The sequence below is a fragment of the Camelina sativa genome, chromosome 10 (assembly GCF_000633955.1).
Source record: "Camelina sativa cultivar DH55 chromosome 10, Cs, whole genome shotgun sequence".
In the NCBI taxonomy this organism is placed as follows: Eukaryota; Viridiplantae; Streptophyta; class Magnoliopsida; order Brassicales; family Brassicaceae; genus Camelina; species Camelina sativa.
The window spans coordinates 7,263,171-7,290,754 of NC_025694.1; the positions used below are offsets into that span (position 1 = coordinate 7,263,171).

Below are 27,584 nucleotides of genomic sequence, written 5' to 3' on the forward strand. Positions count from 1 at the left end.
TCTAGGATTTAAAATTTAGAATTAAAGGGTTTTGTACTTATTTGGTCTATGTTGTGTTATGGATAATATGCTATGGATAAAGATCTAACCAAATTTATGTATGTATATTTTGTATGAATAAACACAAGTAACTATCTATTAACAATACTGCAATTGATTATCCACTTATAATTGAACAAATGTTCAACGACTGATGGATACTGTATAATCTAAAAATTCATAAAAAATATAGCAATATGTATCTTAAAATGTAGAAAATATATAATCATAACATATTTTATATAAATAAATAGAAAATTTGTTTTATGATAACAAATAAATATATTTTACTTTGTTAAAATGTTAACAACAAAAAAGAAGAGAAAAAGAGAGAAAAGAAAGAGAGGTAAGTTGTTAGTAAGGACAAAAATATAAAAGGAAAGTGGATACATAAGCAAAAAAACTTGGGAAAGTATATCATGAGTGTAAAGTGGGTTTTTGTGACAATACTTTTGGAGAAAGTGGATTTTCATGACATTTGCCCTAAAAATAAAAGATCTGAAGATCGAGTCTTTTTCTTCTCAGAGGCAGCTGCTGAGTTTATAGGTCCTGTCCTCCATCCAGATTAATCGGACAAAAGACAAGAAGAAGAAAGAAACACAGTTGGATACAGAGAAAGATATGGCTGTCGGGATAAACGCGATGGCGGTGACGTTTGTGGCGCACGCGCTGGCGGTAATCGCGGCGGTTATGGTGCTGGTTTGGAGTATTAGTTACAGAGGTGGATTGGCCTGGGAAGCTACTAACAAGAATCTCATCTTCAATGTATGTATGCCTTCTTTCAATCTCCCTTCAAACTTAATTAACTGAAAGCTCTCTCATTTATTTATCTTTCTCGCGTCTGCGTTGACTCTCTTCTGTCTCATTCATTAGTGGGTGATTTTACAAATCCACCTGATCCTAGTTCCGATTTTTTTTAAAAAAGTTTGATTGATAGTCTTCTTTTTATCCGTTTCTCAGTGCTGTTTTCTTAGTGAGTGAGAATCCTCTTGTTATCTTCATATTTTGTTAAAGTTGTAAAATGGGTTTTTGATCACTAGTCAGATAATTCTAGTTTTGTAAGCAATCGTCCTCTGATGTGTCCCAAGTTTTTGCTATTGAAGTGCCTTAGGATCCATGAGTGTTGTTGTGGGGGTCGTATTCAGTTTATTACAGTATGAGTGAATGTCCAAAACATGATGTTTGGTCTTCTTGTTTTGTTTAATTGATTGTGTTCAAAGAAGGTTTCTTGGGTCTTCTCTTCAGTTGTCTTTAATCCTGTGTTTTCTAGCCCTTAAGATTGTAACAAGAGCTTGTAATCTTTTGTTTCACTACCTTATTTGCAATCTGTGTTTGTGTTCTGATACATAGTTCGTTTTTTTATGTGATCCAGCTGCATCCTGTTATGATGCTTATTGGATTTATAATCTTGGGAGGAGAAGGTAACGATAACAACATCTTTTGAACAACGAGATAAATAAGATACCACTTTCATTTCGATCTTGATTAGTCCCGTTGATGATCACCATATAATCTTGGTCTTTTTTTGGAATTGGAAACGGCAGCCATTATAAGTTACAAAGCGCTTCCCCTGGAGAAACCAGTGAAGAAGTTGATCCACCTTATACTCCATGCCATTGCTTTGGCTCTTGGGATCTTTGGCATCTGCGCAGCCTTCAAGAACCATAATGAAAGCAACATCCCTAATCTCTACAGTCTCCATTCCTGGATTGGTATTGGAGTCATTTCCCTTTATGGCTTCCAGGTATAATTCCAATATGGCCTTTTTAGCTCCACTAGACAATTCTTTCCCCATTAAAAACATGTAAATCAATTCAAAGATAATCAATCACACAAGTTTTTTTGACTTTGCAGTGGGTGTACAGCTTCATAGTGTTCTTCTTCCCAGGAGGATCAGCAAATCTGAGAAGCGGTTTGCTTCCGTGGCACGCAATGCTCGGCCTATTTGTTTATATACTCGCGGTTGGGAATGCAGCTTTAGGGTTTCTGGAAAAGCTGACTTTCTTGGAGAATGGAGGGCTTGACAAGTATGGATCCGAGGCATTTCTCATCAACTTCACGGCCATTGTCACTATTCTCTTTGGTGCCTTTGTGGTACTCACTGCTTCTGCTAAGTCTCCGTCACCTTCCTCCTCCAATGATGATGATACTGTTGACTACAGCTACTCTGCTATATAAATAACACTTCCTACATTCCACTTACATCTCAATTGCCCCTTGTTAATTCTGTCAAAACTCCATTTATATATGTAGCTAAAAGCTTTATGTTGTACGCTACTTCTGGTGTGTACAATCTACAAAAACATTTGATGAATCTTGCTATACTTTTATTGCCATTTCTTTAAAAACCTCTCATCATCGAAGTATCATATATAAGTGTTGTACTGTTTTTAGTTCTAAGCTAGTGTAGTCGGTTAGACAACCCATTTTGAGCCAAAAAAAAGAACTTGAGTGGGAATATTCATTAACTTTCACGAGCATTGCGTCTCCTAATATGGTATGTAGTGGTGACAAAGCATTTAGACAAAAATGAACACTTTCTAACTTTCGTTTTCCCCTTTTTGGTCAACCGTAAAGTTTCGTTTTCCTTTATAAATTTGATTGACAGTACATTAGAGCGCTGTTTATGAAGAAAAGAATTTAGCAGAAGAATTACAATCTTAGGATTCTCTTGGAGACTCATGCTTCTGAAACTTGGAACCAAACACGACGTCGTTAAGAGTCCAGTTGTTGTTGATCATCATTTCGTTGTAATGGAATCGATAAACATCACTTGTTTCTTCATAATCTGAGACATTGTTTTCGATATTCGGAGCTCGATTGTGCTTAGAGTCTATAAAAACAGAGGAATCATCGATATGGGGATCCGAAGAAGAAAGCCATTCGTTGAAGAAAAGCCTTGGAAGCTCAGGAGCTGAAGAACATTGATGATTGTTATTTCCGTTGCTTTCTTGTGATGGAGATGAAGATTTGTTTTCTAGGAGTCTCTGGAAAGAAATCACATGATTCGAGATCAAGGTTTCCGGGTTTCTTTTTCCACAAGAAACAAGTGATGAAGAAGGAGAAGAAGAAGAGGATATAAATTTTGGGTGCTGCAAGTTCCGAGACTTGAGCCATCTCTTTTTCAAATGAGAATGCCAATAGTTCTTTATCTCGTTATCTGTTCGTCCCGGCAAGAATTTCGCAATTTGCGACCACCTAAATACACCTTATCATTAGTCTCTCTTTTAACTAGCATCCTAAAAACAATAGGTTTAGGTCTTGGGGTTAAACTTACTTGTTACCCAAGGAATAATGAAACGTCAAGATGGTCTCTTCTTCTTCTGCGCTAATCATTTCCCTCTTCAAACCTGGTCTTAGGTAATTAATCCATCTTAATCTGCAACTCTTCCCATTCCTTTGTAACCCTATCAAACCAAAGTTGACTAAATTAAGTAATAATTTGGTAGCTGACAAACTAGTACAGAAGAAGATGAAAAGAGAGACCAGCTTTGATGGGAACAGTAGTCCAGCAAGAATGGCCATGGGAGAGGATGCAACTCCTTAGCTTCTCGTCTTCTTCGGGTGACCATAACCCTTTCCTCTGTTTCTCTCCAGATTTCGTCTTCGCCATCACTCTATCGTCTCAATTAAAGCTGTCCCTGATACAAGAAAACATGTCTCAGTATTATGATGATTGAGACAACATATATCACCAAAATGTCTACAGATAGAGCCTACATACTTAGTGTTAAGAAATGACCAAATAGGCCTGTTTAGAGTAAAAGACAACTGACATGTATATATTGTATTTTTTTTATTATTTTTTATGGATATTTATTTGTGAATATCTTATGTGTATATTGTATGCATTTGTATAAGCAGTGAGGGAGAAATTTCATAATGGAATATGTAAGGATTAACTATGTGTAGCAAAAGTCTACTAGGATAAAATTGATTAATTATTGATATGCAGTTACATTATATGGTTCCTACGTACGTGAAAAAAAAAAAGGAAGAAGAATCTTTTGCAATTTCTTGTTTGCTACTCTTCGTTTCTACTTATACTTACTTTACTGGAGTTTGATAGACACGAACAAAGATATATAGTTGCAAGAAAATATCAAAGAGATGACCAAATGAGCAAGTTTAACGTGAGACGTGATCTAAAGTAAGCACTAGAAATGATTCTAATAGATGCATGGAACATTAACGTGAGACGTGATCTCGAGATATCAAAAGTGAGTTACAATGGACGATATTAACTTAAAATAGATGTGCAAAATGTCAAACTAGTATAACAAAAAGAAACAAAAGTGTCAAAAGGGTATAACTCGGTTGTTTCATAGTTACAGAAATATGTTTATAAGATATATTATATGTGAGTTACATACACACATTTACAATGGACGGTGTCTTGAGAAATCAGATAACATCTTCATATCCAAAACACTCTCAAAATGTCGGCAAGAATTTTATATGGCCGACTTCTTTAATTTTAAATCGCGTCAATGAGTTTTTCTTTGTTAGGAACTTCATCATGGTGGAATAATCTGTCTGATTCAATTCAATGATTTGTGAATAATGATGAAATAATGATTATTAAGAATCATCCAATCTGTTAATCTTTTTCGTAAAGCATCATTAGCAAGCAGCCAAATTGCATTTGATATAAAGCAAGTACAACTTGAAATAATAATTAAGAGCTTCGTTTTTTTTGTTTTTCTGAATTATATAAATTCAATTATAAGAGGGCCTATTCAAACCATGATTATGGAGAATTTGATGGGATTTAAGAAATTTAGAATTTTGATAGATTTTAGGGAAGTTGATATGATTTTCTGTAAAATTCTTTCAAATCCCACCTAAAACCATGAGATTTGGATTTCTGTATTTTTAACTAAACAAATCCTCTCAAATCTTCCAAAATCCTAAAAATCAATAAAATTCAAATCCACAAAATTGTTTTGAATAACACTAGATTTTAAAGTAGATTTTTAAATCATCAGTTCAATAACCGTGAATTTTAAAGTAGATTTTTAAATCATCAGTTTAATAACATTGAATTTTAATAGACTTTTTAAAATCCATTATTGAATAACATAGGATTTGTAAATTTCACATAAATCACTTAAAATGACAAGTTGAATACACGTTATATATGTACTGAAGTCAACATTGAGCTCCTATTTGCTGCTAGTAATCATCATTGAATATTTTTCTTTTCCTCTCAGTCTCTCACGATGTTGTTTTTATTTATTAGAGAACAAAAGTAATAACATTTTTCACGGACAAGTGGACCAATAATAAGAGTAACTGAGGAATATTGTTAACTTTAAAACAGTATGAATTCCTTCTGTCCCGATCGAAATGGCCCTGTCGCGATTTTAATATACTCTTGAGTTTGTATTTTACTTGTTGGCTCTATTGCCCTGTGGAGTATATTACAAACATATTAAAACTGAGGAAAAAAAAAAAAAAATGACTATCTTGTCTTGGTCGTCAAGATCGCATAATATAATTTGCCGTCAAAATAATCACCAGTGAAACACGACTAGTGTTATGATGACCTAATTTTGCCCACAAAACTTCTCCTATTTCGACCATTCCGGCCTTGTGCTTGTGGTATGATGTGATAAAAATTAATAAACATATTTGTCATTAGTTGGTTGATTTCTTACCGGTGTGGTATTTCGTATACCACCAACAAAGTAGTTTGAACATGGCCAAGTTTGTCTTTCATTTCTCATACACATATCATTAAAATAGAAATATCATTTAACATTGAATGAAACACACGTTTTCGGTTAGACAAAACAGGCGTTAGTCAAATAATGACGAATGCTTTAAGAAACGAGATACATAATCTTCTTCTTTTTTTTTGTGCTGAAACTTTGAACCAGTTCTACATAAATAAAATCCAACAAGTCTATAATGTAAATAATCCCACACGCATCATCCAAAAATCACATCTCTAAACCGGTAGCTACAGCTCTCTACCGTACCTAATAAGTAACTTAGCATCTGATAGGGTTTCTTCTTCTTCAACACACCGAGCAGAATCACGAACTAATCATGTTGAAATGGAATCTGGATAGCTGTTGGGGAATGGTTGATATAACCGGTCCATATCTCTGTTACAGGAAATGAGCATATGTTTAGAGTTTTGTAGCAAAACCCATTTTCCAAAGGTAAATAATAGTATCTTGATATAAGTAAAACCTGAACATTGTCATAGAGCTCAAACAAAGGGACGGCCAAGAGTTTCAAGTTTTTGGGCACAGCAAAGTACTCTTTCTCAGACAAGTGAACAATGTAGAGTCTCTTGCATTCCTGGCCATACCAGAAACAAAAAATGAGATATAAGGAAAAGTGTAAAAGAGGGAAGTTGAAGCTAGATTGTGTTCTCTTTTCCTACCTTTGGTTTCGTAATGTGAGGAGGGCAATACGGGTACATCATGGTTTCAAAGTTTGGACGCCACCAAGTCGCAACACATTCTCCTACCTAGTAAAGGTGGCAAAAACCCATCAAAAAACCAACGGATCAGGGACATAGCTAGTCATATAACACAATCAGACGTGTATCAATTCATGGCATAGTCTTCTTTCTTCATGTAAGAAATAAACAAATAACCTCTATCAATGACACCAGACCTATCTTTGTTTCACTGTATAAATCCCTCATTCCTGGCATGCTAAGAGTAATGACAAAACTATTTCTATATTGAATTGTTCTCGTTTCCATTAAGAGCAAGCACATACTACACCGACCTATTTCTTGTAAGCCTTCTATCTATACCTAAATATCTGGTCACTATCAGTCAAAAAATTGAAGTAAAACCAGGATGGTACCTTCCAGTCAGGTACAAGTGCAGCCGAATTGCCTCCAAGCTTACTGGTCAACTTTCTTTTCAGGCCATCAACTTCTGCAGAGACAACATCGTACACCCAAAACTTAAGCAATCAAGTAACTCATAACAGGATAGAAAGTATTACTAACGGATTGTCATTGTATACCATTTTCTCCAGGCTTCAGGCGTCCACCTGGAAGTTTGCAGAATGTGTTACCAATTTGCAGGAGAAGTATATGAGGATGGTTGTGTTCTTGTACCTGAAAGGTTTACCAACATAAGGTATCAAGAACAATCCTAAAGTTAGAGAGATATAAGTAATGTCTAATTATCTACTTAACTTATACACCAACAAGATAGTTGTAACTGTGGGTTATAGGTTTATAAGGTTGAGTTTTAGGATGTCAAAACAACATCTTATGTTTCCAACGATCTCAAGAGATGAGAAAGTGAATGTAAAGCAGATGATACTCCATCGGAAAACATGAAAGCTTAGAAGGGCAAGGGTGCATATAAACAAATTAAGAAATGAAACAAGAAGATGTATCAAATCTGTCTGCTATATGGCACCTTCAAAACCTGTGACTTACTAAAACTAAAAGTTCATTTTTATGACTTTCTTCAGTCAGTTTTACCAAAATTTCACTGGATCCATACAGTTTGTGACTTTCTTAAGAGCAGTTTAATACATTCATGCAATTAGAGTTTTTTGGAATAAAAGGTTACCCAAACAGTACAAAGTTGAGTTGGAGATGGCAACTAGAAAAGGAAGTAGAGTGACTCCAGGCATATATCAAACACTTCTATAGTTATGCCCCGATTCAAATAATAATTGGGTCGAGAACGTATCTTTACAGAGAATGCTAAGATAAAGTACAAAAATGTTGACACTTCAGTGGTATTATGCATATGAAAATGTGGCCATACAATTCATGACCCACATAACTGTTCCACCGATTCTAAAACAGCACACAAATAAACACAGAGAGAACAACAGACGATATTAGTAACAAGTAGAGTGGATAAAAAATTATCATACCAGTAGAATCCCTTCAACGCTAGTCCTCATGCCTTCCTTCATATAGCTGCAACACACCGGTAAGAAATCAAGAAAGAGATACATTAGTCATCAGCCTCCAAGAATGTCCTAAGTTAGAACTATAGAATTCCAAACTTCAATTATTCAAGCAAAAAGCATGAGACTTTTACTTACAAAACAAAAGTTATAGCTGTTCCCCTCTCAAATCAATCAGTGAAAACTTAAACAGCCTATAAATTTATTTTGTTCACTAAGTCAGATCTCTCTTAAAAGTTCCTCTAGAGTATGAACAAAGTTATAGTTGCGTAAAATGGCTAAGAGATCATAACAATGTTTGTTAAGGAGCCAAAAAAACAGAGAATAAAAAAAAATCAAACAAAGCCAACCCATTCTAAATGACGAATCTAAACCTCACCAGCTGAGCAAAGGGAGAAGCTAGACAATTCAGAAGCAGCGAGAGAACGCAGATACACTTATAAAAAAATCTCAAATTGTTTACCAAATCAGCGAGATCATGATCTAAAAGCATGTAAAGGCTGGAGATTTCTAGGGTTTTAAAACTCTTGTCATCTTCTACAGAAGGAGCTACTAGAAGAAGACATAAAACAAAGAGGAGAAAGAAGGAGAGAGGCAAAACGTACTTAATTTTCATACGAGCGAGTCGGTCGGCGACGGATGTGTCCTTCTCCAGCTTCGGTTCCTTAGTTCCGAAGCTGTAGTTCGAAAGCGGGTACGTGTTCACCACCTGAGACATAGCCATCTCTCTCTCTCTCTCTAACCCAAATCGACTCAGACAAAACTGCTCGGTTTCTCTTCCTATTGTCTCTCTCTCGATCTATCGATCGGCGGCGGCGACGGTGACAGAGGATTAATGTCGTCGGGGGCAATTTAATGACACCGTCTCTCTCTACCACCACCACCAACTTCTAGACTCACACGGCCGTAGACTTTTATTATTGTAACACTTCAGGCCCATTTTAATGGCTCGGCTCGGCCCATATTAATGGCTCGGCCCGACCCATAAGAACCCCCTGCCTTCGTCACTTCAGTTTCAGTGGTTTCTTCTTGGTGGTGGGAGTAGCAGCAACCTAAGAAAGCGCGCGAAAATCGGCAACCCAAGTTCGCCATAGCCACCCACGACCTTACATTTTATCTTACCATGAAGAAAACAAATATGGGGAAGCAAAAGCAGCAGACGATTTCTCGATTCTTCGCTCCCAAACCTAAATCCCCAACTCAGGAACCGGTTCCGGTGGCTGAATCATCATCTCCGGCACCGAAGATATCCGCCACTGTCTCTTTTTCTCCTTCAAAGCGTAAGCTTCTCTCCGACCACCTCTCCGCCGCGTCACCCAAAAAGACTAAACTTTCTCCTCACACTCAAAACCCCATACCCGACCCTGATTTACACCGAAGGTTTCTCCAGAGGTTTCTGGAACCCTCGCCGGAGGAATCTGTTCCCGAAACGTCATCATCAGCGAGGAAGTACACGCCATTGGAACAGCAGGTGGTGGAGCTAAAGAACAAGTACCCAGATGTGGTTTTGATGGTTGAAGTTGGTTATAGGTACAGATTCTTTGGAGAAGACGCTGAGGTTGCAGCACGTGTGTTGGGTATTTACGCTCATATGGATCATAGTTTCATGACGGCGAGTATACCAACATTTCGATTGAACTTTCATGTGAGGAGATTGGTGAATGCAGGGTACAAGATTGGTGTGGTGAAGCAGACTGAAACTGCTGCCATTAAGTCCCACGGTGCTAACCGGGGAGGCCCTTTTTTCCGGGGACTATCGGCGTTATATACTAAAGCCATGCTTGAAGCGGCTGAGGATATAAGTGGTGGTTGCGTTGGTGAAGAAGGTTTTGGTGCACAGAGTAATTTCTTGGTTTGTGTTGTTGATGAGAGAGTTGACCCGGAGGCATTTGGTTTAGGTATGGAAATGAGTTTTGATGTTAGAGTTGGGATTGTTGGCGTTGAGATTTCAACTGGTGAAGTAGTTTATGGAGAGTTTAATGATAATTTCATGAGAAGTGGGTTAGAGGCTGTGATTTTAAGCTTGTCACCAGCTGAGCTGTTGCTTGGCCAGCCTCTTTCACAACAAACTGAGAAGGTAAATTTATCTCTAATGAGTAAAAATGTTACTAATTTAAGCATTCTTTGATTAATTTTGAACAGTTTAGCTCCTCAATTGGTTTTCTCAGATCTGTCTAGAGTTGTGAAAGAGGCTTTCTGTATGTATAATCTCTATCTGTATGTATAATCTCTATATAGATTAGTTTGAGATTAGAATCTCTGTCTGTATGTAAAATCTCTATATAGATTAGTTTAGAAGACTTTATCTTCTTGGCCTATGTGCATACATGTTGTGATAGATGATCGTTTGGTATCTTTGTTTGGCAGTTTTTGTTGGCACATGCTGGACCTACCTCAAATGTTCGAGTGGAACGAGCCTCACTGGATCGTTTCCGCAGTGGTAGTGCAGTAGATGAGATTATTTCATTATGTGAAAAAATCAGCGCAAACAACCTAGTAGATGATAAAGAACTCAAGGTGGAGACTGCTGAAGAAGGAATGTCTTGTTTGACAGTTCACGTACATCATTTGATTTTCTAAAATCTTTCACTTTATTTGATTTTGATGATTCTCTGTTAGCATGAGATTGTTAATAAACACATCTAGCTTCCAAGAAGAGTTTTTCTTTTATTAAATGCTTGCTGCAATTCCTGCTAACTTATTCTTTTGTTGATATTGCAGACAATTATGAACATGCCACATCTGACTGTTCAAGCCCTTGCCCTGACATTTTGCCATCTCAAACAGTTTGGATTTGAAAGGATCCTTTACCAGGGGGCTTCATTTCGCACTTTGTCAAGCAGCACAGAGATGACTCTCTCAGCCAATACACTGCAACAGTTGGAGGTACTTTCTGCTTTATTTAGCGAGCCACATGTTCTGTTAATATTAAAATTTCAGCCATTTCGAAGTATCATAACTGAGTTTCCCTTATAAGAAATTTTATCTATTTTCAGGTTGTGAGAAATAATTCAGATGGATCGGAATCTGGCTCCTTATTCCATAATATGAATCACACTCTTACAGTATATGGTTCCAGGCTTCTTAGACACTGGGTAAGACATAATATATTTTCTTCTTAGATTTTTGTAAAGTTTGGTCTTGTTTCAAGTGTTTGAAGTTCGAAAGATGCTCCAACTCATTGTTGATGTACCAACTTGTCGTCTTATAATAAAGAATAAATAATTTACTGGCATCTTTCAGTTCTTGAAAGGGACATAGATTTCTATACTTACCCCTCAGAGTTTTCATGAAGTTTTTGCTAAGTAGTATGGAAATTAATTAGAAAGACCTCTTATCATGATTTGTGGGCACTTCCATTTCAACAGGTGACTCATCCTCTTTGCAATAGAAATCTGATATCTGCTCGCCTTGATGCTGTTTCTGAGATTGCTGCATGCATGGGATCTTATAGTTCTTCCCAGAAGATCGATGAGTTGGTTGAAGAAGGTTCTGAGAGAACAACTGTATCACCTGAGTTTTATTTCGTTCTCTCCTCAGTCTTGACTTCTTTGTCTAGATCATCTGATATCCAACGTGGAATAACAAGAATCTTTCATCGGACTGCTAAAGTCACAGAGGTGATACTTGGCCTGTCCTTTTCCCTCTTATATTCGTGCTTGTGTTGTCTAAAGTTAATTAAATTCTCATATAGTGCAATACTGTAATAAATTTTGTCCATGGATATAGTTTAAACTGCCACCATGTATGTTGACTGACCAAGTCTAATCATAAAAAGTCCCTCTGAAGTGAGTTGGAAAATAATACAGAGGATGGTCTCTTCGCGATATCTAGTCAAATAAATACGTGTTTCATAGTAATAGGCTAATAGCACCATTGTTCAGTATCCTATCCTCTTTTATCACGTTGGTTTTCATTTTATAGACATAGTCATATGGAAAGCTATAAACTTCAACGTCCCAACTCCCAATTCTCAGTTATCTTGATTAGGAAAAGAAATTAATAGGCAGAGCAGAAAAATATTGAAGAGTTATACGAGTTTTGCTTCACTTCCATGTTTTTTTGTTGACTAGCTCTTGCTTTTTAACCCTCTTCCTTACCTGAGGTCTGAAGGTTCTTAACTTTCTGGATGAAAAGTTCATCGCAGTTATGGAAGCTATTTTACTTGCGGGGAAGCAACTTCAGCGGCTTGGCGTAAAGCAAGACTGTGGAATGACTACGCAATCCACAACTGTGCAGTCTTCTCTTTTGAGAAAATTGATATCTGTTGTTTCATCTCCCGCTGTGGTTGACAATGCCGTAAAACTTCTCTCTGCCCTGAATAAGGAAGGGGCTGTTCGAGGAGACTTGCTCGACATACTAATCACGTCCAGCGGCCAATTTCCTGAGGTTTGTATCTTCTATGGAAATTGATATGTTTTACTTTCCTCTTAATGTTATGTTTTATGCATCACACAGCTCCTTATCATTAATCTTCTTTGCTTTTTTTCATGAATCAATTGTTGAGTAGTGACGATGTTATGGTCCATAACTCAATTCTGTTATTTGCTATGCACAGCTAGCTGAAGCTCGTCAAGCAGTTTTAATCGTCAGCGAAAAACTTGATTCCTCGATAGATATATTTCGCAAGAAACTCGCAATGCGAAATTTGGAGTTTCTTCAAGTGTCCGGGATCACACATTTGATAGAGGTACTCTCTCGTGATTTTCTTATGCTTTCTTACCGCAAGAGTGCAGCTTTCTTGATTTGTTTTGAAATTGCACCTAAAAGGAATCCCAAAAGTATCATCATGTTTCAGGATAAGAATAAGTATCAAGAAGGTAGCTTGTGTTGGTTTCTTTGTGGTTACCGTTCTCACTTTCTCGTGCATATATCCATTAAAATATTCGCAGCTATGAACCTAATTTTTGTACATTTTTGCACATTTTTGCGTATAATACTCTCTCATCATTGAAAGTTGTGGACCTTTATTTCTGATCTGAAGCTAAGGCTTTGTGCAGCTGCCCGTTGATGCCAAGGTGCCTGTGAATTGGGTGAAAGTAAATAGCACCAAAAAGACTATTCGATATCATCCCCCGGAAATAGTAGCTGGGTTGGATGAGCTAGCTCTAGCAACTGAACATCTTGCCATTGTGAACCGAGCTTCGTGGGATAGTTTTCTCAAAAGTTTCAGTAGATACTATACAGATTTCCAGGCTGCCGTTCAAGCTCTTGCTGCGCTAGACTGTTTGCACGCCCTTGCAACTCTATCTAGAAACAAGGTCGAAGGAACAAACTACAAAATGTGTGCTTGTAGTCACTGCTTTGCAAGTTTTAACTTCGTTCAGATATTTTCCTCTGCAGAAGTATGTCTGTCCCGTGTTTGTGGATGACTGTGAACCAGTTGAGATAAACATACAGTCTGGTCGTCATCCTGTATGCATCTGCTCTCACTTCCTTTTCTCTTTCTTGCTACGTCTAATTAAGTTGGTAATGGATCGATCATTTTGTTTTGAAAATTCCCAGGTATTGGAGACTATATTACAAGATAACTTCGTCCCAAACGACACAAGTTTGCATGCAGAAAGGGAATACTGCCAAATTATCACCGGACCTAACATGGGAGGAAAGAGCTGTTATATCCGTCAAGTTGCATTGATTTCCATAATGGCTCAGGTAACATAGACATTAACAGTATAAGCTTATGCTTTACCAAAATACCAAAATTTCTTGCGTATGTTAGATGCGAAATGATTCTGATTACGTTTCCCAGGTTGGTTCCTTTGTACCAGCTTCATTCGCCAAGCTGCACGTTCTTGATGGTGTTTTCACTCGGATGGGTGCTTCAGACAGTATCCAGCATGGTCGAAGTACCTTTCTGGAAGAATTAAGTGAAGCGTCACACATAATCAGAACCTGCTCTTCTCGTTCGCTTGTTATATTAGATGAGCTTGGGAGAGGCACTAGCACACACGACGGTGTAGCCATTGCCTATGCAACATTACGACATCTCCTAACAGAAAAGAAATGTTTGGTTCTTTTTGTCACGCATTACCCTGAAATAGCTGAGATCAATAACGGCTTCCCAGTTGCTGTTGGGACATACCATGTCTCGTATCTGACATCGCAGAAGGATGAAAGTGGTTTTGATCATGATGATGTGACCTACCTATATAAACTTGTGCGTGGCCTTTGCAGCAGGAGCTTTGGTTTTAAGGTTGCTCAGCTTGCCCAGGTAAACTCGCCTCAAATACATAAGTTTATATCTGACATACAGAATGAGCAGCATAGGTAGGCCATCCTAAAAGAGGCCTTAAATAAATTGAAGATGATCAGTAAATGCGTTAGTCACTGAAATATATGGCTATGGTTGGTCCACTCATGAAACTGATCTCACATATATACTTGACTGTAGATACCTCCATCGTGTGTACGTCGAGCCATAACCATGGCTGCAAAATTGGAAGCTGAGGTATGTGAAAGAGAGAAAAACACACGCATGGAATCACTCAGAGGAGAACCAAAAGGTCATGAAGAGGATCCAGTACATGGTGACCCTGAAGATTCAAAAAGCTTAGAAGAATCTGTTATTGGTTTAGATGACTTCTTTGCAGACCTGAAACTTGCTCTCTCTCAAGAGGAGAATCCTTTGAAATCATTCGAGTTTTTAAACCGTGCGTGGAAGATTGCAGCAAAAGAATCAGTGTAGCAAGTTTAGCAAAATCAAACTAAACACACTCCATCGTTATTTAATCGAATAGCAAGCATGTTAGCACCTGCAATGTTTTTGATCATGTGCAGGCAAGTAATGTAGTTGTGTACATAAACAGTGTTGACATTTTATGAAGATTTCCAGAAGTACCCTTCCCTTTTGTACGAACCAGTCCAAACGTGGAATAGTAGAATCTAACGGGTTATGATGTCCCACGTGGCTAACATTAGAATCTATTATGGTCAAACTCAAATGCACGGACGGCTGTCGAGCGTGTGTCCATCGTGGCCATGGGCGGGGGTTAAAATATGAGATTCTTCTCTTCGCCACGAGAAAAACTTTCCAGTTTTCAACAGAAAGTTGGAAAAGAGAAGAGAAGAATCGGATTCATAGAGGTAAAGGCAAAATCTTTCGTTACGATGTTCTCATCTTAGAAATCGAAACAAGTACCGATTGATGTTCCGTTCCGTGTGTTTGGATTTTGGTCGAGGATTAGTCTTTTGTGGTTTCAGGGACGAATTTCTCTGTGTTTTTATGTCGATGGAGGATAAATTGGTGTTTTGCCTGTAGTAGTATTTATCTTTGAGGTTGTCGTTAATTTTCTTTAATGTTGTCGTTAAAGATAAGCAAATATATGTTTAATGTTGCAGTCAGGTGAACTATATTATTTTGTTGGGAAAGAGTATATAATCAGCTCAAGATGAAGTACGTTTCTCCTTCTCCCTGTTTCTTTCCACCTTTTTTTTGTAGTAGTTAGACTCTTTGTTAGAATTCTGGAATGCACTCTTCACCTTATAAGAGTATAGCATGATCTTCATCAGGATGGAATAAGTAACAGTTTTAGTGAATCTTTCACTTTTGTCTTGGTTTAAGGCTCATGTATTTGCTAGGTGATCATGTTTAGCTTATCTCAGGATGTTTTACTATATATACAGTTCAGGCTGCAGCACATTGTCTTCGTTTTCAGCTTTTAGCAACAGTTATTTTCTCTGTTGAGTATATATATTCATTTCTTATGGCAGGGGACGTGTACAATGGGATGAAGCTAATATAGTGGAAACTGAATCCAACAAACCTGTAAGGCAGAAGATTACCGAACCAAAGACACCGTATCACCCCATGATTGATGATGATGATTTGGATTTCTTTTTTCTTCTAGTGTTGCCTACATATATGCTTCTGGCAATACTGGCATATATATAGTAAATACAAAATAGTAGTCACCATCTCTATACAGAGGAAATTAAAATAACACAAACATAACCTACAGTATATGCTGTCATGTTGGTTAAATTTGAAATGGTGTCAGTCTAGTTGGAAGAGTAACCTGAACAAAATTTCTGATTTCTTTTTCTCTCTGGGTTGGTTTTTTTATTCAGGTTCTCTGTCTCCTAGAGGAAGATCATTTGACAACTGTGTTGATGAAATGCATCGTGCGGAAGAACTAAGGAATGTTCTGAATGATGTAGCTTCTTCCAGTAAAACTTTCAGCCAGAGATCCGAGTCTGGAGGCTGGAGCTGGTCCGAGGATGACACAGATCCAATGGATGAATATGAAGGTTATTTACAAAACCAAATAAATAGATCAAAGATGCATGACTCGTAGTTTCATCAGGTTCTTGGTTCCTAGAGAACATCTTAATCTATGTTTTTTGTGCAACTGCAGATTCTGAGATTGAGAAAAATGAAAGTTTCAAAGAGCATAGACGGGCACACTATGACGAGTTTCGAATGGTAAAGGAGCTGAGATCCTCTGGGTCTTTCTATGGTAAAGATGCAGAAGTGGATGATGGTGCCAAAATAGTTAAATCCGAGGCAACAATCTCACAAAAAGCTCCCAGTGTTAATGGCTCGGATAGAGAAACAGCTGATGGTGATTCCGATGCAATATCACCGAGAAAGTCATCCTTGTCCGCTAGTTGATTCAAACCTCAGAATGAACCATTTGTCACTACAGACTACGGTGTTATTAAACTGTAGCAAACACAAGTTTTAACTATAAGAGGATCATATATAATATTTACAAATCATTCATATAAAATGTTGATGATCTATTGGATGGATACTCTTGTTTTCTTTCCTTCTTCTTTTATTTTTCTGAAAGTCTCACATTGTTACAAAACACAATAAATAGACAGTTAGAATATGATTATATGAAAGATTTATAAAACGGTTTTTTTTTTCTAAAGAAAATTAAACTCACTAATTTTTTAGTGTATCATCAAAGAACAAGACAAAAAATTCAAAAATTTGGGATACCTTTATATTAAGTAAACACTTCATAAATCTACGGAAATAGATAAATCGGAAACCATAATCTTTCTATAAACAAAATCTACAAAAGATCTGATTTAAGCTCCGAAAGATAATCAATAATAATAATCCAATTTTGGCTATATGTTGTTAGTATCACACAAATCTAAAATATATAAAGAAGAAGAACATACAGGTAATATTGATTCGACAGGAGCAACAACCTAAAACAATCAAGTAGGTGCTTGAACGAGCGGCGTAAACCCTAAAGATGATGTTTTTGTGTCCTCTGGTGAGTAATTATATGTGATTTCCAACGACTATATGAATGGGTTTCGACCCATAACACTTATAAATCACAGCAAAAAAAAGAGAAGAAAAAAAATTAAATAAGTAAACACTAACTCAGTATGATTTTTCACCAAAATTTAATAATTAATGGTTTGTGTAATAAGTTTAATATGAGAAAAAATAGTAGTAATATGTATCTTCACTTATCAGTAATCACTAAAGACCTTTTTCCAAAGTATCAAAAAATACAGAAAAAAGAAAACATTATCAACGAAATTTGTTTAACAATACAAATTTCATTAATTTGAACCACATTGATTAAAAAAAAAAAACAATTAAAATAATTAAGAAACAATAACAGGTAAGAGTTTGATTGGAAATATATGATGATAGACTTTCTATCTTACCATTAACCTTAGTTGTAAGTTGTAACTCTAGATTTATGTTTATAGATTTCCGACTAATTACAATTTTATTTGTAAAAATAAAAATGTTATATGATCTCTCTCTCATTTCTCCTCCATGAATGTTACCACCACTTGAATCTTATCGAACGATTCATATGATAACACGAATCTATTGTCCCACTCCTAACCACGAGAGATCTATTAGCACATCAGCACGTGTCGGTGTCTTTTGATCCACGAGGTCGGTGACGCTTAGCTAGTTGACCGGTATAGTCGGTTATTACCGGTTCTTCCATGTTTTTAATTTTTTTTTTTTTTTTTTTTACGGTAAAAAATTATGAGTTTCTTTTATAATTAAATAATGCAATATACTGTATACTTTTCCCCCAACTAGGTCTTAATTTGTGAATTGAGATTGATTTTTTTTTTTTTTTTTTTTTTTTTTTTTTTTTGCAATTTCAGGTTAGTATTCATATTTTGACTATGGTAGAAGTATAGTATTAAAACATTTATTTTTCTTAATTTTGGGGGCTGAGTTAGATTTGTTTGCGTAAATAAGATTTGTGAAGTCCCCCAAAATAATAAAAGATCTCTATCTTTCTTTTTTCTTTTCTTTTTCTACAGGTTTTGCCGATTTTTTTCTTTTTTATTTTTGGTTTTGCCATCGCTGAATGGTGCAGTAAAGTGTTTTAATTCTCTCTTTGTGTACTCTCTTCCTCTCTCTCTACTGGGTTTCTTTCTTCAAAATTTCTGATCTTTTTTTTTTTATTTTGGAATTGTGAAAGTCCATTTCGTTGACAAGTTTCTTTCTGGGTATTGAACTTTTGATTTGAGTTGCCCGATTGGATTCAAAGTTTTAGTCTTTTGTTGGTAAGTTGTATCCTTTTTTTGCTGAATTTGCTCGTCTGATATAATTAGGGCTTTTTGTTTTTTTTTGTTTTTTTTTTAATTATTGTCTTACCCTTGTTGGATTTGTTGTATATCTAAGTCTCTGATTTTTGTTTTCATTTCTTTTCAGATTTTGACTACTCAGCTCAATCAGCTGAATCTTTCTGTAATTCTTGGATCCTGAATGGTTTAATTATCTTAGTTTGATCGGTTAGAATAGAGCATAGCAGCTTGGGATCCGTTTGGCTCGGATTCTGAGAGGACGGCTTTTCAAAGATTTAAGCTTTTCATTTTCTTTGAGAATCTGTCCTTTGTATTTGGACGACGTGTTTGCTCTCCTGGGGCATGAACAGAACAGTAGTCTCAGGAGCTGTCGAATCGAGTTTCTCATTAACTGATGCTGTTGGTTCGGAAGCTCTAAATATGCAGAGGAGCAGTGGCATCAATAATAATAATACGCGTATCCCAACATCACCAATGTCTTTCTCCTCCAGTAGCGTTAACATGCCTGGTTCATCTGTTCTTGATGGGTCTGCTTCAATGCAACACTTACCTCAGCAGCAGTACCAACTACAACAGCAAGCTGGGCAAGGTTCAGTTCCAATGAGGGATAACAGTTACTCCCATGTCGATAAGAAACCCAGATTAGAAGTGAAGCAAGAGGACATGTTGCAGCAGCAGATTTTACAGCAGTTGATCCAGCGTCAGGACCCTACTGGAAGGAATCCGCAGTTGCAAGCTTTGCTTCAGCAGCAGAGAATAAGGCAACATCAGCAGATTCTTCAATCCATGTCACCCTCTCAGAGACTCCACTTTCAGCAACAGCAGCAGTTGAGACAGCAATTACAGGGCACTCAACAGATTCCTCCTAATGTACGTCCTTATGAAGTTGGCGTGTGTGCTCGGAAATTGATGATGTACTTGTATCACCTGCAGCAACGACCTGCTGTAAGCTCATACTTATCTGTGGACTTTTTAGCAATTTCATCACTTCTATTCAAGTTCTAACCATTACTGATATCTCTTTGTAGGAAAATTGCATTACCTATTGGAGGAAATTTGTGGCAGAATACTTTTCACCTCGTGCAAAGCAAAGGTTGTGCTTGTCACAGTACGAAAGTGCTGGGCACCATGCCCTTGGCATGTTTCCACAAGCTGCTCCGGTCAGTTTCTTCTTTGCTCTGTGTTTTTTGATCTTTTATGATATTGATGTTCTGTGTCTCTGTATCTTTTACCATATTCCATATAAAGTTTACTACTTATGAATTTCACTGCAGTACACAGATTGTTTGATTAATAAGTCCATCATCTCATTTTGTTTGCAGGATATGTGGCAATGTGATCTTTGTGGCACCAAATCTGGAAAGGGATTTGGTAAGAGAGTTGCAAATATCATTCTTGTGTGTACTTATATTTCTCTGCCTTCACTTGAGCACAGTGAAGAAACTTACACATGCTAATTGCTCTCTTTTTATTGTTTTAAACGTAACTTATTGTTTTAAAGCAATTTAGTTAAAGAAGTAGCTAACTGTCACTTCTCGTGTTAATCCGCAGAGGCAACTTTTGATGTACTTGCCAGACTTATTGAAATCAAATTTGCAAGTGGTATTATTGATGAGCTCTTATATCTGGATCACCCTCGAGAAAACAGATTTCCCAATGGACTGATGATGTTAGAATATAGAAAAGCAGTCCAGGAAACTGTACACGAGCAGTTTCGTGTTGTCCGTGAGGGCCATCTTCGCATCATATTCTCTCAAGATTTGAAGGTATCTACAACAACTCTCTGGTTCAAACTTTTGAAAAGAGAAGAAAAAAATCAATCAGCAGTGTGCTTAACTTTACTTTGCTTCTTTCTAGATATTGTCTTGGGAGTTTTGTGCTCGGCGTCATGAAGAGCTTCTTCTTCGCAGACTTATTGCTCCGCAGGTCCTATTCTAACCCTTGCGTAAATTATTATGAACTTAACTTTACAAAAAAATATTTCTCGTCAACTGTGTGGCTATGTTTCCCTAAACATTTTGTGTAATGTGCTTAGCTTCTGGTTTCCTATGAATTAGAGCACAAAGTTTGTAATTCTACTTCAAAACAGATGTTTGTCGATGCTGCAACGCTGTTAAGAAGTGTACTAAAATCTTATTATTGGTCATGCAGGTGAACCAGTTGCTTCAGGTTGCACAAAAATGCCAGAGCACGATCTCAGAGAGTGGATCAGAGGGAGTTTCTCAGCAGGATTTACAGTCAAATAGTAACATGTAAGTTGATCCTTATTTTCCTTTTTACATCCTGTATGGTGGTTGCAGACTATTCTTTTATTTTCGATTCTCAGGCATTTGTTTCTAGTGCTCTTTGTCATTCTTGGGTGCTAATTTGTGTATCAGGGTCTTGGGGGCAGGACGGCAACTGGCAAAGTTCATGGAATTACAGTCACTGAATGATCTTGGCTATCCAAAAAGATATATCCGAACTCTGCAGGTACTCATTAGCTCCTTTCCTAGCTACTAATTTTGTATATGAAGACCTAAGAAGGCCTAATATTGAGCCATTGCATGTGACAGATATCTGAAGTTGTCAAGAGCATGAAGGATCTGATGAATTTCACTGGCGAGCACAAAATCGGCCCTATTGGTAAGTCTACTAATTTTCCCGCTGGTGTATCTTTCACTTGAAATATCTACTGATTTTTGTAACTCTCCTGGTGAAAATGTTCTCTTTGATTTTCTGAATGAATGTTGTGAATGTTATGTGATTCCTGCTTATGTCATTTATGCAGAGGGGTTGAAACGGCTTTTGGAACAGACGGTGACAGTAAAGCTCCAGAGACAGAAAATGCAAGAGATGGAGCAGTTTGGGAATAGTGGATCTATGAATGGCCCAGCTCAAGCTCAAATGGGATTAACTTCAGGAACGATAAATGGATCAACTGGCAACAACTCCAATAATCACCATCAAATTGTTGGTCGTGGAGCTATGAGTGGGCAAGCTCAAGCTCAAATGGCGTTATCTTCAGGAACGGTGGGCGGCTCAACTGCCAACAACAACTCCAATAATCACCATCAAATCGTTGGTCGTGGAGCCATGAATGGCTCAGCTCAAGCCGCAGAAGCTCTGACCAAGTACCAAAGCATGCTTATGAGACAAAATGCTATGAATATCCCAAACTCAAATACCGGCAAACAAGAGGGGTTCTCGAGTCAGAACCCTACCCCAAACTCAAACCAGAGTCCATCTTCGTTGTCTCATCAGAGGCAGAACCTAGCTCCAGGTGGATTTCCCAGCTCTCCTCAAATGCAACAGCAACAGCGAACCATGAGCGCTCCCAACATGCTTCCGCAGAATCACCCTCATCATTTGCAATCACCACATTCACATGGTAACAGTCAGGAGCAGCAGATGCTTCATCAGCTGTTGCAGGAGATGTCTGAAAATGGAGCGAGTGTGCAACAGCAGCAAGCCTTTTCGGGTCAAAGTGGTAGCAACAGTAACGCAGAGAGAAACACAACTGCCTCCACTTCCAACATCACAGAAGGAGGCCGAGTTCCAAGCCGCAACAACAGTTTTAAAGCAGCCTCAAACAATAACCTTCATTTGTCAGAAGATATATCGGTTACAGGACTACTATCTCATGATTTCTCAGAAGACGGCTTCTTCAACAACAGTGATATCTATGGTGGCTTGTAATATCCCGACAAACAGAGGCATTGTTACTTTGACTTAACTCATTGAAAGAGAATTTAGGGCTTATTCTTCTCATTTAGGTTGGTCTTTGTATAGAAACCAAAGAGATATGAGGCCAATGAAGGTATTTCTGATTTGTTGTAACTTATCTATAGGAACTTTTAGCATCTTATTTGTTCCCTTTTAGAGATGGTAAAGATGTAATCTTAAGATTATTTCTGCAGACACTTTCAAGCGATTTTATTCTTTTTAATGCTTTTACTTTGTCTATGGGTTTGAGTTCGAAGTCATGAAACTTAATATATTATAGAGTCTTATTTATTGATCCAAATAGGGTTTTACATCTCCTACCAAAGTGAGATTTGGTTCTGTATGGGCTGATAAGATCATCATCTTGAAGGGGGCTCATAAGTTGTATGGAAAAACTTAAAACATAACAAGTTGCAACACAACTTTAACTACTCATGAGCCTTTTTTAAAAGTTTTATGTCCTCTTTTATCGTGTATGGCTGTATGCTATTAATCGAATCATTGTGGATTTTTCTGTAGAGTGGCTCTTCAACTTAAAGAAACTGGTTTCTGTAGAGTTGGTCTTCCGATAAGGAACATGAAAAACATTACCATAGAATATGCACATACAAGCATGTTTTTATGCAAATATATAACTTATCAGATTAAGGTTTTAATGGCATATTCCAGAGGGTTCATTTTTTTGTTAACTTATAAAAATATAAACAAGTAGTTACTACTTAGAATCCGTAAAAGGATGAGCAACTTAAAAAACATGTCTATAAAGTATAAACAGATTGTTAAAACGCTTTAAAAAACAAGAAAAAGAATAAGATCACTGATAATGTTGGCAGAAATCATTATCTAAGATTTCATCTCACAATCACTAAAAGGGGAAAAGGAGATGAAGCTAAAGTGCCTATGAAGTTACCACAAATCTTCCTTCGTTGGTCTCATATCTCTTTGGTTTCTATACAAAGACCAACCTAAATGAGAAGAATAAGCCCTAAATTCTTTCACTGTGTTAAGTCAAAGTAACAATGCTTCTGTTCTGCTTGGATATTACAAGCCACCATAGATATCGCTGTTGTTGAAGAAGCCATCTTCTGAGAAATCATGAGATAGTTCTGGAACCGATATATCTTCCGGCAAACGAAAGTTATTGTTTGATGCTGCTTTGAAACTGTTGTTGCGGCTTGGTACTTGGCCTCCTCCTGAGATGTTGGAAGTAGATGCAGTTGTGTTTCTCTCAGTGTTACTGTTGCTACCACTTTGACCCGAAAAGGCTTGTTGCTGTTGCACACTCGCTCCATTTTTAGACATCTCCTGCAACAGCTGATGAAGCATCTGCTGCTCCTGATTGTTACCATGTGAATGTGGTGATTGCAAATGATGAGGATGATTCTGCGGAAGCATGTTGGGAGCGCCATTCATGGCGCGCTGCTGCTGTTGCATTTGAGGAGAGCTGGGAAATCCACTGGTAGCTAGGTTCTGCCTCTGATGGGACGACGAAGATGGACTCTGGTTTGAGTTAGGGTTATTCATAGCATTTTGTCTCATAAGCATGCTTTGGTAGTTGGTCAGATCTGCTGCCGCTTGAGATGAGCCAATAGCTTCACGACCAACAATTTGATGGTGATCATTGGAGTTGTTGTTGGCAGTTGAGCCTCCCATCGCTCCTGAGGATAACGCCATTTGAGCTTGAGCTGGCCCACTCATAGCTCCACTACTCCCAAACTCCTCCATCCCTTGCATTTTCTGTCTCTGGAGCTTCACTATTGCCGTCTGTTCCAGAAGCTGTTTCAACCCCTCTGCATAAGGGACATCAGCAGTCAGAAACTCAATAACCAGAGCAAACACAGCCTTTCAACTGGAGAGTTGCAGAAATCAGTATTATTAGAGTGAAATTTACACCAGAGGGGAAACCTCGTTTTTGGTCTAAGAAGAATGATGTAGATCGGAATACTAGACTTACCAATAGGGCCAATTTTGTGCTCGCCAGTGAAATTCATCAGATCCTTCATGCTCTTGACAACTTCAGATATCTGTCAGTCACAATGAGTTACACTATTAGGACTTCTTAAGGCTACAGTATAAATACAAAGATAACAGCTAGGAAAGGAGGAAATGAGTACCTGTAGAGTTCGGATATATCTTTTTGGATAGCCAAGATCATTCAGCGACTGTAATTCCATAAACTTTGCTAGCTGCCGTCCTGCTCCCAAGACCCTGACACAAATTAGCACCCGGAAATGATATAGAGCACTAGAAACAAATGCCAGAACATGGACAATAAAAGAATAGTCTGCATCGACATTATTGGTTGTAGAAAGGTATATTAAGTGTTACGGATCAACTAACATGTTGCTGTTTGACTGTAAATCTTTCTGAGAAACTCCCTCTGAACCACTCTCTGAAATCGTGCTCTGGCATTTCTGTGCAACCTGAAGCAACTGGTTCACCTGCATGACCAATACTAACTTTTCAATAAACTTGCCAACACCATTGCAGCATGTCTGTTCTGAAGTAAAATTACTTTATGCTCTATTTCAGAGGAAACCAGAAGATAAGCACTTAATACGAACTGTTTAGGGAAACAGGGTTTTATTGGCCATCCTCAAATTCATAACCAAGGGTTTTAGGAAAACAGATATACAGTTGACCACAAACATCTCTTAAGCTCCTAATAATTAACACAAGGGCCATGCAGTTAGAATAGGACCTGTGGAGCAATAAGTCTGCGAAGAAGAAGCTCTTCATGACGCCGAGCACAAAACTCCCAAGACAGTATCTAGACAGAAGCAAATTCAAGATTAGCTAAGCATTAGCACACTCTTGATTGTTTCTTTTCTTTGCTTTTCATGTTCTTCGATGAATATGCAGGGGAAGAGAAAATTGGAAGACAGGCACAATTTTGAACCAGAGACTTGTTCTAGATACCTTCAGATCTTGAGAGAATATGATGCGAAGATGGCCCTCACGGACAACACGAAATTGCTCGTGTACAGTTTCCTGAACTGCTTTTCTATATTCTAACATCATCAGTCCATTGGAAAATCTGTTTTCTCGTGGGTGGTCCAGATATAAGAGCTCATCAATGATGCCACTCGCAAATTTAATCTCAATAAGTCTGGCAAGCACATCGAAGGTTGCCTCTGCAAAACAAGAAGATGACAGTGCTTAGCTACTATTTTGACGGGAGAGTTTTTAAAACAATTATTGGAGTTTTAAACAATAAAAGAGAACAATTAGCATATGTAAGTTGCTTCATTGTGCTCAAGTGAAGGCACAGTGATACAGTAGACACAAGAATGAAATTTGCAACTCTCTTACCAAATCCCTTTCCAGACTTGGTGCCGCAAAGATCACACTGCCACATATTCTGCAAATACAATGAGAGATGATTGACTTAAAAATTGAACAAACTCAGTGTAGTCAAATTCATAATTAGTACAGGTGAGGTGGAGTAAACTTATATATGGCTAAAGATACAGAGATACATAACATCAATATCATAAAAGATCAAAAAACACAGAGCAAAGAAGAAACTGACCGGAGCAGCCTGTGGAAACATGCCAAGGGCATGGTGCCCAGCACTTTCGTACTGTGACAAGCACAACCTTTGCTTTGCACGAGGTGAAAAGTATTCTGCCACAAATTTCCTCCAATAGGTAATGCAATTTTCCTACAAAGAGATATCAGTAATGGTTAGAACTTGAATAGAAGTGATGAAATTGCTAAAAAGTCCACAGATTAGTATGAGCTTACAGCAGGTCGTTGCTGCAGGTGATACAAGTACATCATCAATTTCCGAGCACACACGCCAACTTCATAAGGACGTACATTAGGAGGGATCTGTTGAGTGCCTTGTTGCTGTAATTGCTGTCTCAGCTGCTGCTGTTGCTGAAAGTGGAGTCTCTGAGAGGGTGACATGGATTGAAGAATCTGGTGATGTTGCCTTATTCTCTGCTGCTGAAGCAAAGCTTGCAACTGCGGATTCCTTCCAGTAGGGTCCTGACGCTGGATCAACTGCTGTAAAATCTGCTGCTGCAACATGTCCTCTTGCTTCACTTCTAGTCTGGGTTTCTTATCGACATGGGAGTAACTGTTATCCCTCATTGGAACTGAACCTTGCCCAGCTTGCTGTTGTAGTTGGTACTGCTGCTGAGGTAAGTGTTGCATTGAAGCAGACCCATCAAGAACCAATGAACCAGGCATGTTAATGCTATTCGGGGAGAAAGACATTGGTGATGTTGGGATACGCATATTATTATTATTGATGCCACTGCTCCTCTGCATATTCAGAGCTTCCGAACCAACAGCATCAGTCAAAGAGAAACTAGATTCGACAGCTCCTGAGACTACCGTTCTGTTCATGCCCCAGGAGAGCAAACACAGACCAAGTCGTGCAAATACAAAGGACAGATTCAGAGAAATGAAAAGCTTGAAACTTTAAACCGTCCTCTGAGAATCTGAGCCAACAACAAAGCCAAACGGATCCTAAGCGGCCAAGCTCTACGTTCACCGATCAAACTGAGATAATTAAACCATTCAGGATCCAAGAGAGATTGAGCTAGTTTTCAAAGCCTGAGCACCCCAGTGGTCAAAATCTGAATGAAATGAAAACAAAAATCAGCAACTAGAAGCAAATTAATAGTTCGTCGATGCAACAAAGAGAAGACGGAAAGGCGAATTCTTTATAACACTCGAAAGCCCTAATATTATCAGACTAGCAAATTTTGAAGCATAGAATAGTTATAGACATCTCTCTATCTCAAAGGATGAAACTTACCAACGAACAAACTTCAAATCAAATCAAAAGCCAGAACCTTTCATTCAACCAAGTAGACTCGACTTGCACGAATCCCCAAAAAAAAACTGAAATTTGAAGAAACCCAGTTGAGAGGGAGTAAACAAAAGATTAAAACTTTCTTTACTGCAGCATTTGGAAAACAAACAAAATGGATGAGATATATTTCCTTTTCTTGACAATAGTTTTTAGTCACAAATCTTTATTTTTTTTAATTTTTTGTCATCTGATTTTATATTATAAAACATATATATTTTTTTATTGGGACTAGTCTCCAGTCCAAAAGAGAACAAACAAAGGTTTAAGATTAGTCCGAGCGTTGTCAAAAAGCGTTAGATGAGTTTCTTTGTTAGATCGAAGGGAGTCAATAGGTCCGTCCTAAGTCCTAACGTTGTCATGAAACGTTTATCGATGTGTTCCGTTTAGTCATTGAATGTGTTTTGATGTTCGCATTCGAGAGCCGCGATTTTATTGACAAGGAAAAGCGTTGCTAGCTAATTTGGTTATATGTATTCTATGCAGGTTAGGAACTGAGGTAGCGGAAGCGAATTAACCCACGGACAAGATGCATACAATACAAGGTTTGATTGATTGATAATAATGCCTTAGTTAA

General features: G+C 37.7%; 7 protein-coding genes across 7 annotated transcripts; 4 read left to right on the forward strand and 3 right to left on the reverse strand.

The window, feature by feature from the left end:
• On the forward strand, positions 586-2,392 carry LOC104717704 (transmembrane ascorbate ferrireductase 1). The gene is made up of 4 exons (XM_010435314.2): positions 586-804; positions 1,412-1,460; positions 1,584-1,783; positions 1,894-2,392. The coding sequence occupies exons 1-4, from the start codon at positions 661-663 to the stop codon at positions 2,215-2,217; spliced, it is 717 nt and encodes a 238-aa protein (XP_010433616.1). The 5' UTR covers positions 586-660; the 3' UTR covers positions 2,218-2,392.
• Positions 2,614-3,689, reverse strand: LOC104717705 (transcription factor LAF1-like). The gene is made up of 3 exons (XM_010435315.2): positions 3,526-3,689; positions 3,317-3,446; positions 2,614-3,237 (listed from the first exon to the last, which is right to left on the reverse strand). Exons 1-3 carry the CDS (start codon positions 3,650-3,652, stop codon positions 2,700-2,702), a joined length of 795 nt encoding a protein of 264 aa, XP_010433617.1. The 5' UTR covers positions 3,653-3,689; the 3' UTR covers positions 2,614-2,699.
• On the reverse strand, positions 5,842-8,827 carry LOC104717708 (pre-mRNA cleavage factor Im 25 kDa subunit 2). The gene is made up of 7 exons (XM_010435319.2): positions 8,550-8,827; positions 7,909-7,954; positions 7,036-7,129; positions 6,871-6,944; positions 6,437-6,523; positions 6,241-6,351; positions 5,842-6,152 (listed from the first exon to the last, which is right to left on the reverse strand). The coding sequence occupies exons 1-7, from the start codon at positions 8,666-8,668 to the stop codon at positions 6,081-6,083; spliced, it is 603 nt and encodes a 200-aa protein (XP_010433621.1). The 5' UTR covers positions 8,669-8,827; the 3' UTR covers positions 5,842-6,080.
• Positions 8,934-14,784, forward strand: LOC104717707 (DNA mismatch repair protein MSH3-like). Its single transcript, XM_010435317.1, has 12 exons — positions 8,934-10,021; positions 10,312-10,503; positions 10,666-10,830; positions 10,941-11,039; positions 11,313-11,564; positions 12,082-12,333; positions 12,503-12,634; positions 12,945-13,205; positions 13,288-13,359; positions 13,450-13,599; positions 13,697-14,158; positions 14,339-14,784. The coding sequence occupies exons 1-12, from the start codon at positions 9,068-9,070 to the stop codon at positions 14,630-14,632; spliced, it is 3,285 nt and encodes a 1,094-aa protein (XP_010433619.1). The 5' UTR covers positions 8,934-9,067; the 3' UTR covers positions 14,633-14,784.
• LOC104717706 (protein phosphatase inhibitor 2-like) lies at positions 14,940-16,673 on the forward strand. Its single transcript, XM_010435316.2, has 5 exons — positions 14,940-15,030; positions 15,286-15,340; positions 15,658-15,770; positions 16,015-16,194; positions 16,302-16,673. The coding sequence occupies exons 2-5, from the start codon at positions 15,336-15,338 to the stop codon at positions 16,556-16,558; spliced, it is 555 nt and encodes a 184-aa protein (XP_010433618.1). The 5' UTR covers positions 14,940-15,030; positions 15,286-15,335; the 3' UTR covers positions 16,559-16,673.
• On the forward strand, positions 18,139-22,405 carry LOC104717709 (probable transcriptional regulator SLK1). Its single transcript, XM_010435320.2, has 10 exons — positions 18,139-18,456; positions 18,605-19,422; positions 19,506-19,637; positions 19,800-19,848; positions 20,029-20,243; positions 20,335-20,403; positions 20,629-20,729; positions 20,856-20,949; positions 21,033-21,102; positions 21,248-22,405. The coding sequence occupies exons 2-10, from the start codon at positions 18,820-18,822 to the stop codon at positions 22,153-22,155; spliced, it is 2,241 nt and encodes a 746-aa protein (XP_010433622.1). The 5' UTR covers positions 18,139-18,456; positions 18,605-18,819; the 3' UTR covers positions 22,156-22,405.
• LOC104717710 (probable transcriptional regulator SLK1) lies at positions 22,957-27,097 on the reverse strand. The gene is made up of 10 exons (XM_010435321.2): positions 26,954-27,097; positions 25,930-26,771; positions 25,715-25,846; positions 25,495-25,543; positions 25,102-25,316; positions 24,884-24,952; positions 24,523-24,623; positions 24,297-24,390; positions 24,137-24,206; positions 22,957-23,972 (listed from the first exon to the last, which is right to left on the reverse strand). The coding sequence occupies exons 2-10, from the start codon at positions 26,536-26,538 to the stop codon at positions 23,224-23,226; spliced, it is 2,088 nt and encodes a 695-aa protein (XP_010433623.1). The 5' UTR covers positions 26,539-26,771; positions 26,954-27,097; the 3' UTR covers positions 22,957-23,223.

Excerpts from the sequence above, each read along its gene's own strand:
- LOC104717704 (XM_010435314.2), top strand. The coding sequence starts at position 661 with ATGGCTGTCGGGATAAACGCGATGGCGGTGACGTTTGTGGCGCACGCG. Across the intron at positions 805-1,411 it reads ACAAGAATCTCATCTTCAAT|CTGCATCCTGTTATGATGCT; the intron begins GTATGTATGCCT and ends TATGTGATCCAG. Across the intron at positions 1,784-1,893 it reads TTTCCCTTTATGGCTTCCAG|TGGGTGTACAGCTTCATAGT; the intron begins GTATAATTCCAA and ends TTGACTTTGCAG.
- LOC104717705 (XM_010435315.2), bottom strand. The coding sequence starts at position 3,652 with ATGGCGAAGACGAAATCTGGAGAGAAACAGAGGAAAGGGTTATGGTCA. Across the intron at positions 3,447-3,525 it reads TACTGTTCCCATCAAAGCTG|GGTTACAAAGGAATGGGAAG; the intron begins GTCTCTCTTTTC and ends TTGGTTTGATAG. Across the intron at positions 3,238-3,316 it reads CATTATTCCTTGGGTAACAA|GTGGTCGCAAATTGCGAAAT; the intron begins GTAAGTTTAACC and ends AGGTGTATTTAG.
- LOC104717708 (XM_010435319.2), bottom strand. The coding sequence starts at position 8,668 with ATGGCTATGTCTCAGGTGGTGAACACGTACCCGCTTTCGAACTACAGC. Across the intron at positions 6,945-7,035 it reads CCTGAAGCCTGGAGAAAATG|AAGTTGATGGCCTGAAAAGA; the intron begins GTATACAATGAC and ends TTGTCTCTGCAG. Across the intron at positions 6,524-6,870 it reads CACTTGTACCTGACTGGAAG|GTAGGAGAATGTGTTGCGAC; the intron begins GTACCATCCTGG and ends CACCTTTACTAG.
- LOC104717707 (XM_010435317.1), top strand. The coding sequence starts at position 9,068 with ATGAAGAAAACAAATATGGGGAAGCAAAAGCAGCAGACGATTTCTCGA. Across the intron at positions 10,022-10,311 it reads TTTCACAACAAACTGAGAAG|TTTTTGTTGGCACATGCTGG; the intron begins GTAAATTTATCT and ends TTTGTTTGGCAG. Across the intron at positions 10,831-10,940 it reads ATACACTGCAACAGTTGGAG|GTTGTGAGAAATAATTCAGA; the intron begins GTACTTTCTGCT and ends ATCTATTTTCAG.
- LOC104717706 (XM_010435316.2), top strand. Across the intron at positions 15,771-16,014 it reads CCCCATGATTGATGATGATG|GTTCTCTGTCTCCTAGAGGA; the intron begins ATTTGGATTTCT and ends TTTTTTATTCAG. Across the intron at positions 16,195-16,301 it reads TCCAATGGATGAATATGAAG|ATTCTGAGATTGAGAAAAAT; the intron begins GTTATTTACAAA and ends GTGCAACTGCAG.
- LOC104717709 (XM_010435320.2), top strand. The coding sequence starts at position 18,820 with ATGAACAGAACAGTAGTCTCAGGAGCTGTCGAATCGAGTTTCTCATTA. Across the intron at positions 19,423-19,505 it reads ACCTGCAGCAACGACCTGCT|GAAAATTGCATTACCTATTG; the intron begins GTAAGCTCATAC and ends ATCTCTTTGTAG. Across the intron at positions 20,404-20,628 it reads GCAGACTTATTGCTCCGCAG|GTGAACCAGTTGCTTCAGGT; the intron begins GTCCTATTCTAA and ends TTGGTCATGCAG.
- LOC104717710 (XM_010435321.2), bottom strand. The coding sequence starts at position 26,538 with ATGAACAGAACGGTAGTCTCAGGAGCTGTCGAATCTAGTTTCTCTTTG. Across the intron at positions 24,953-25,101 it reads TATTCTCTCAAGATCTGAAG|ATACTGTCTTGGGAGTTTTG; the intron begins GTATCTAGAACA and ends GCTTCTGTCTAG. Across the intron at positions 23,973-24,136 it reads GCACAAAATTGGCCCTATTG|AGGGGTTGAAACAGCTTCTG; the intron begins GTAAGTCTAGTA and ends TCCCTTATGCAG.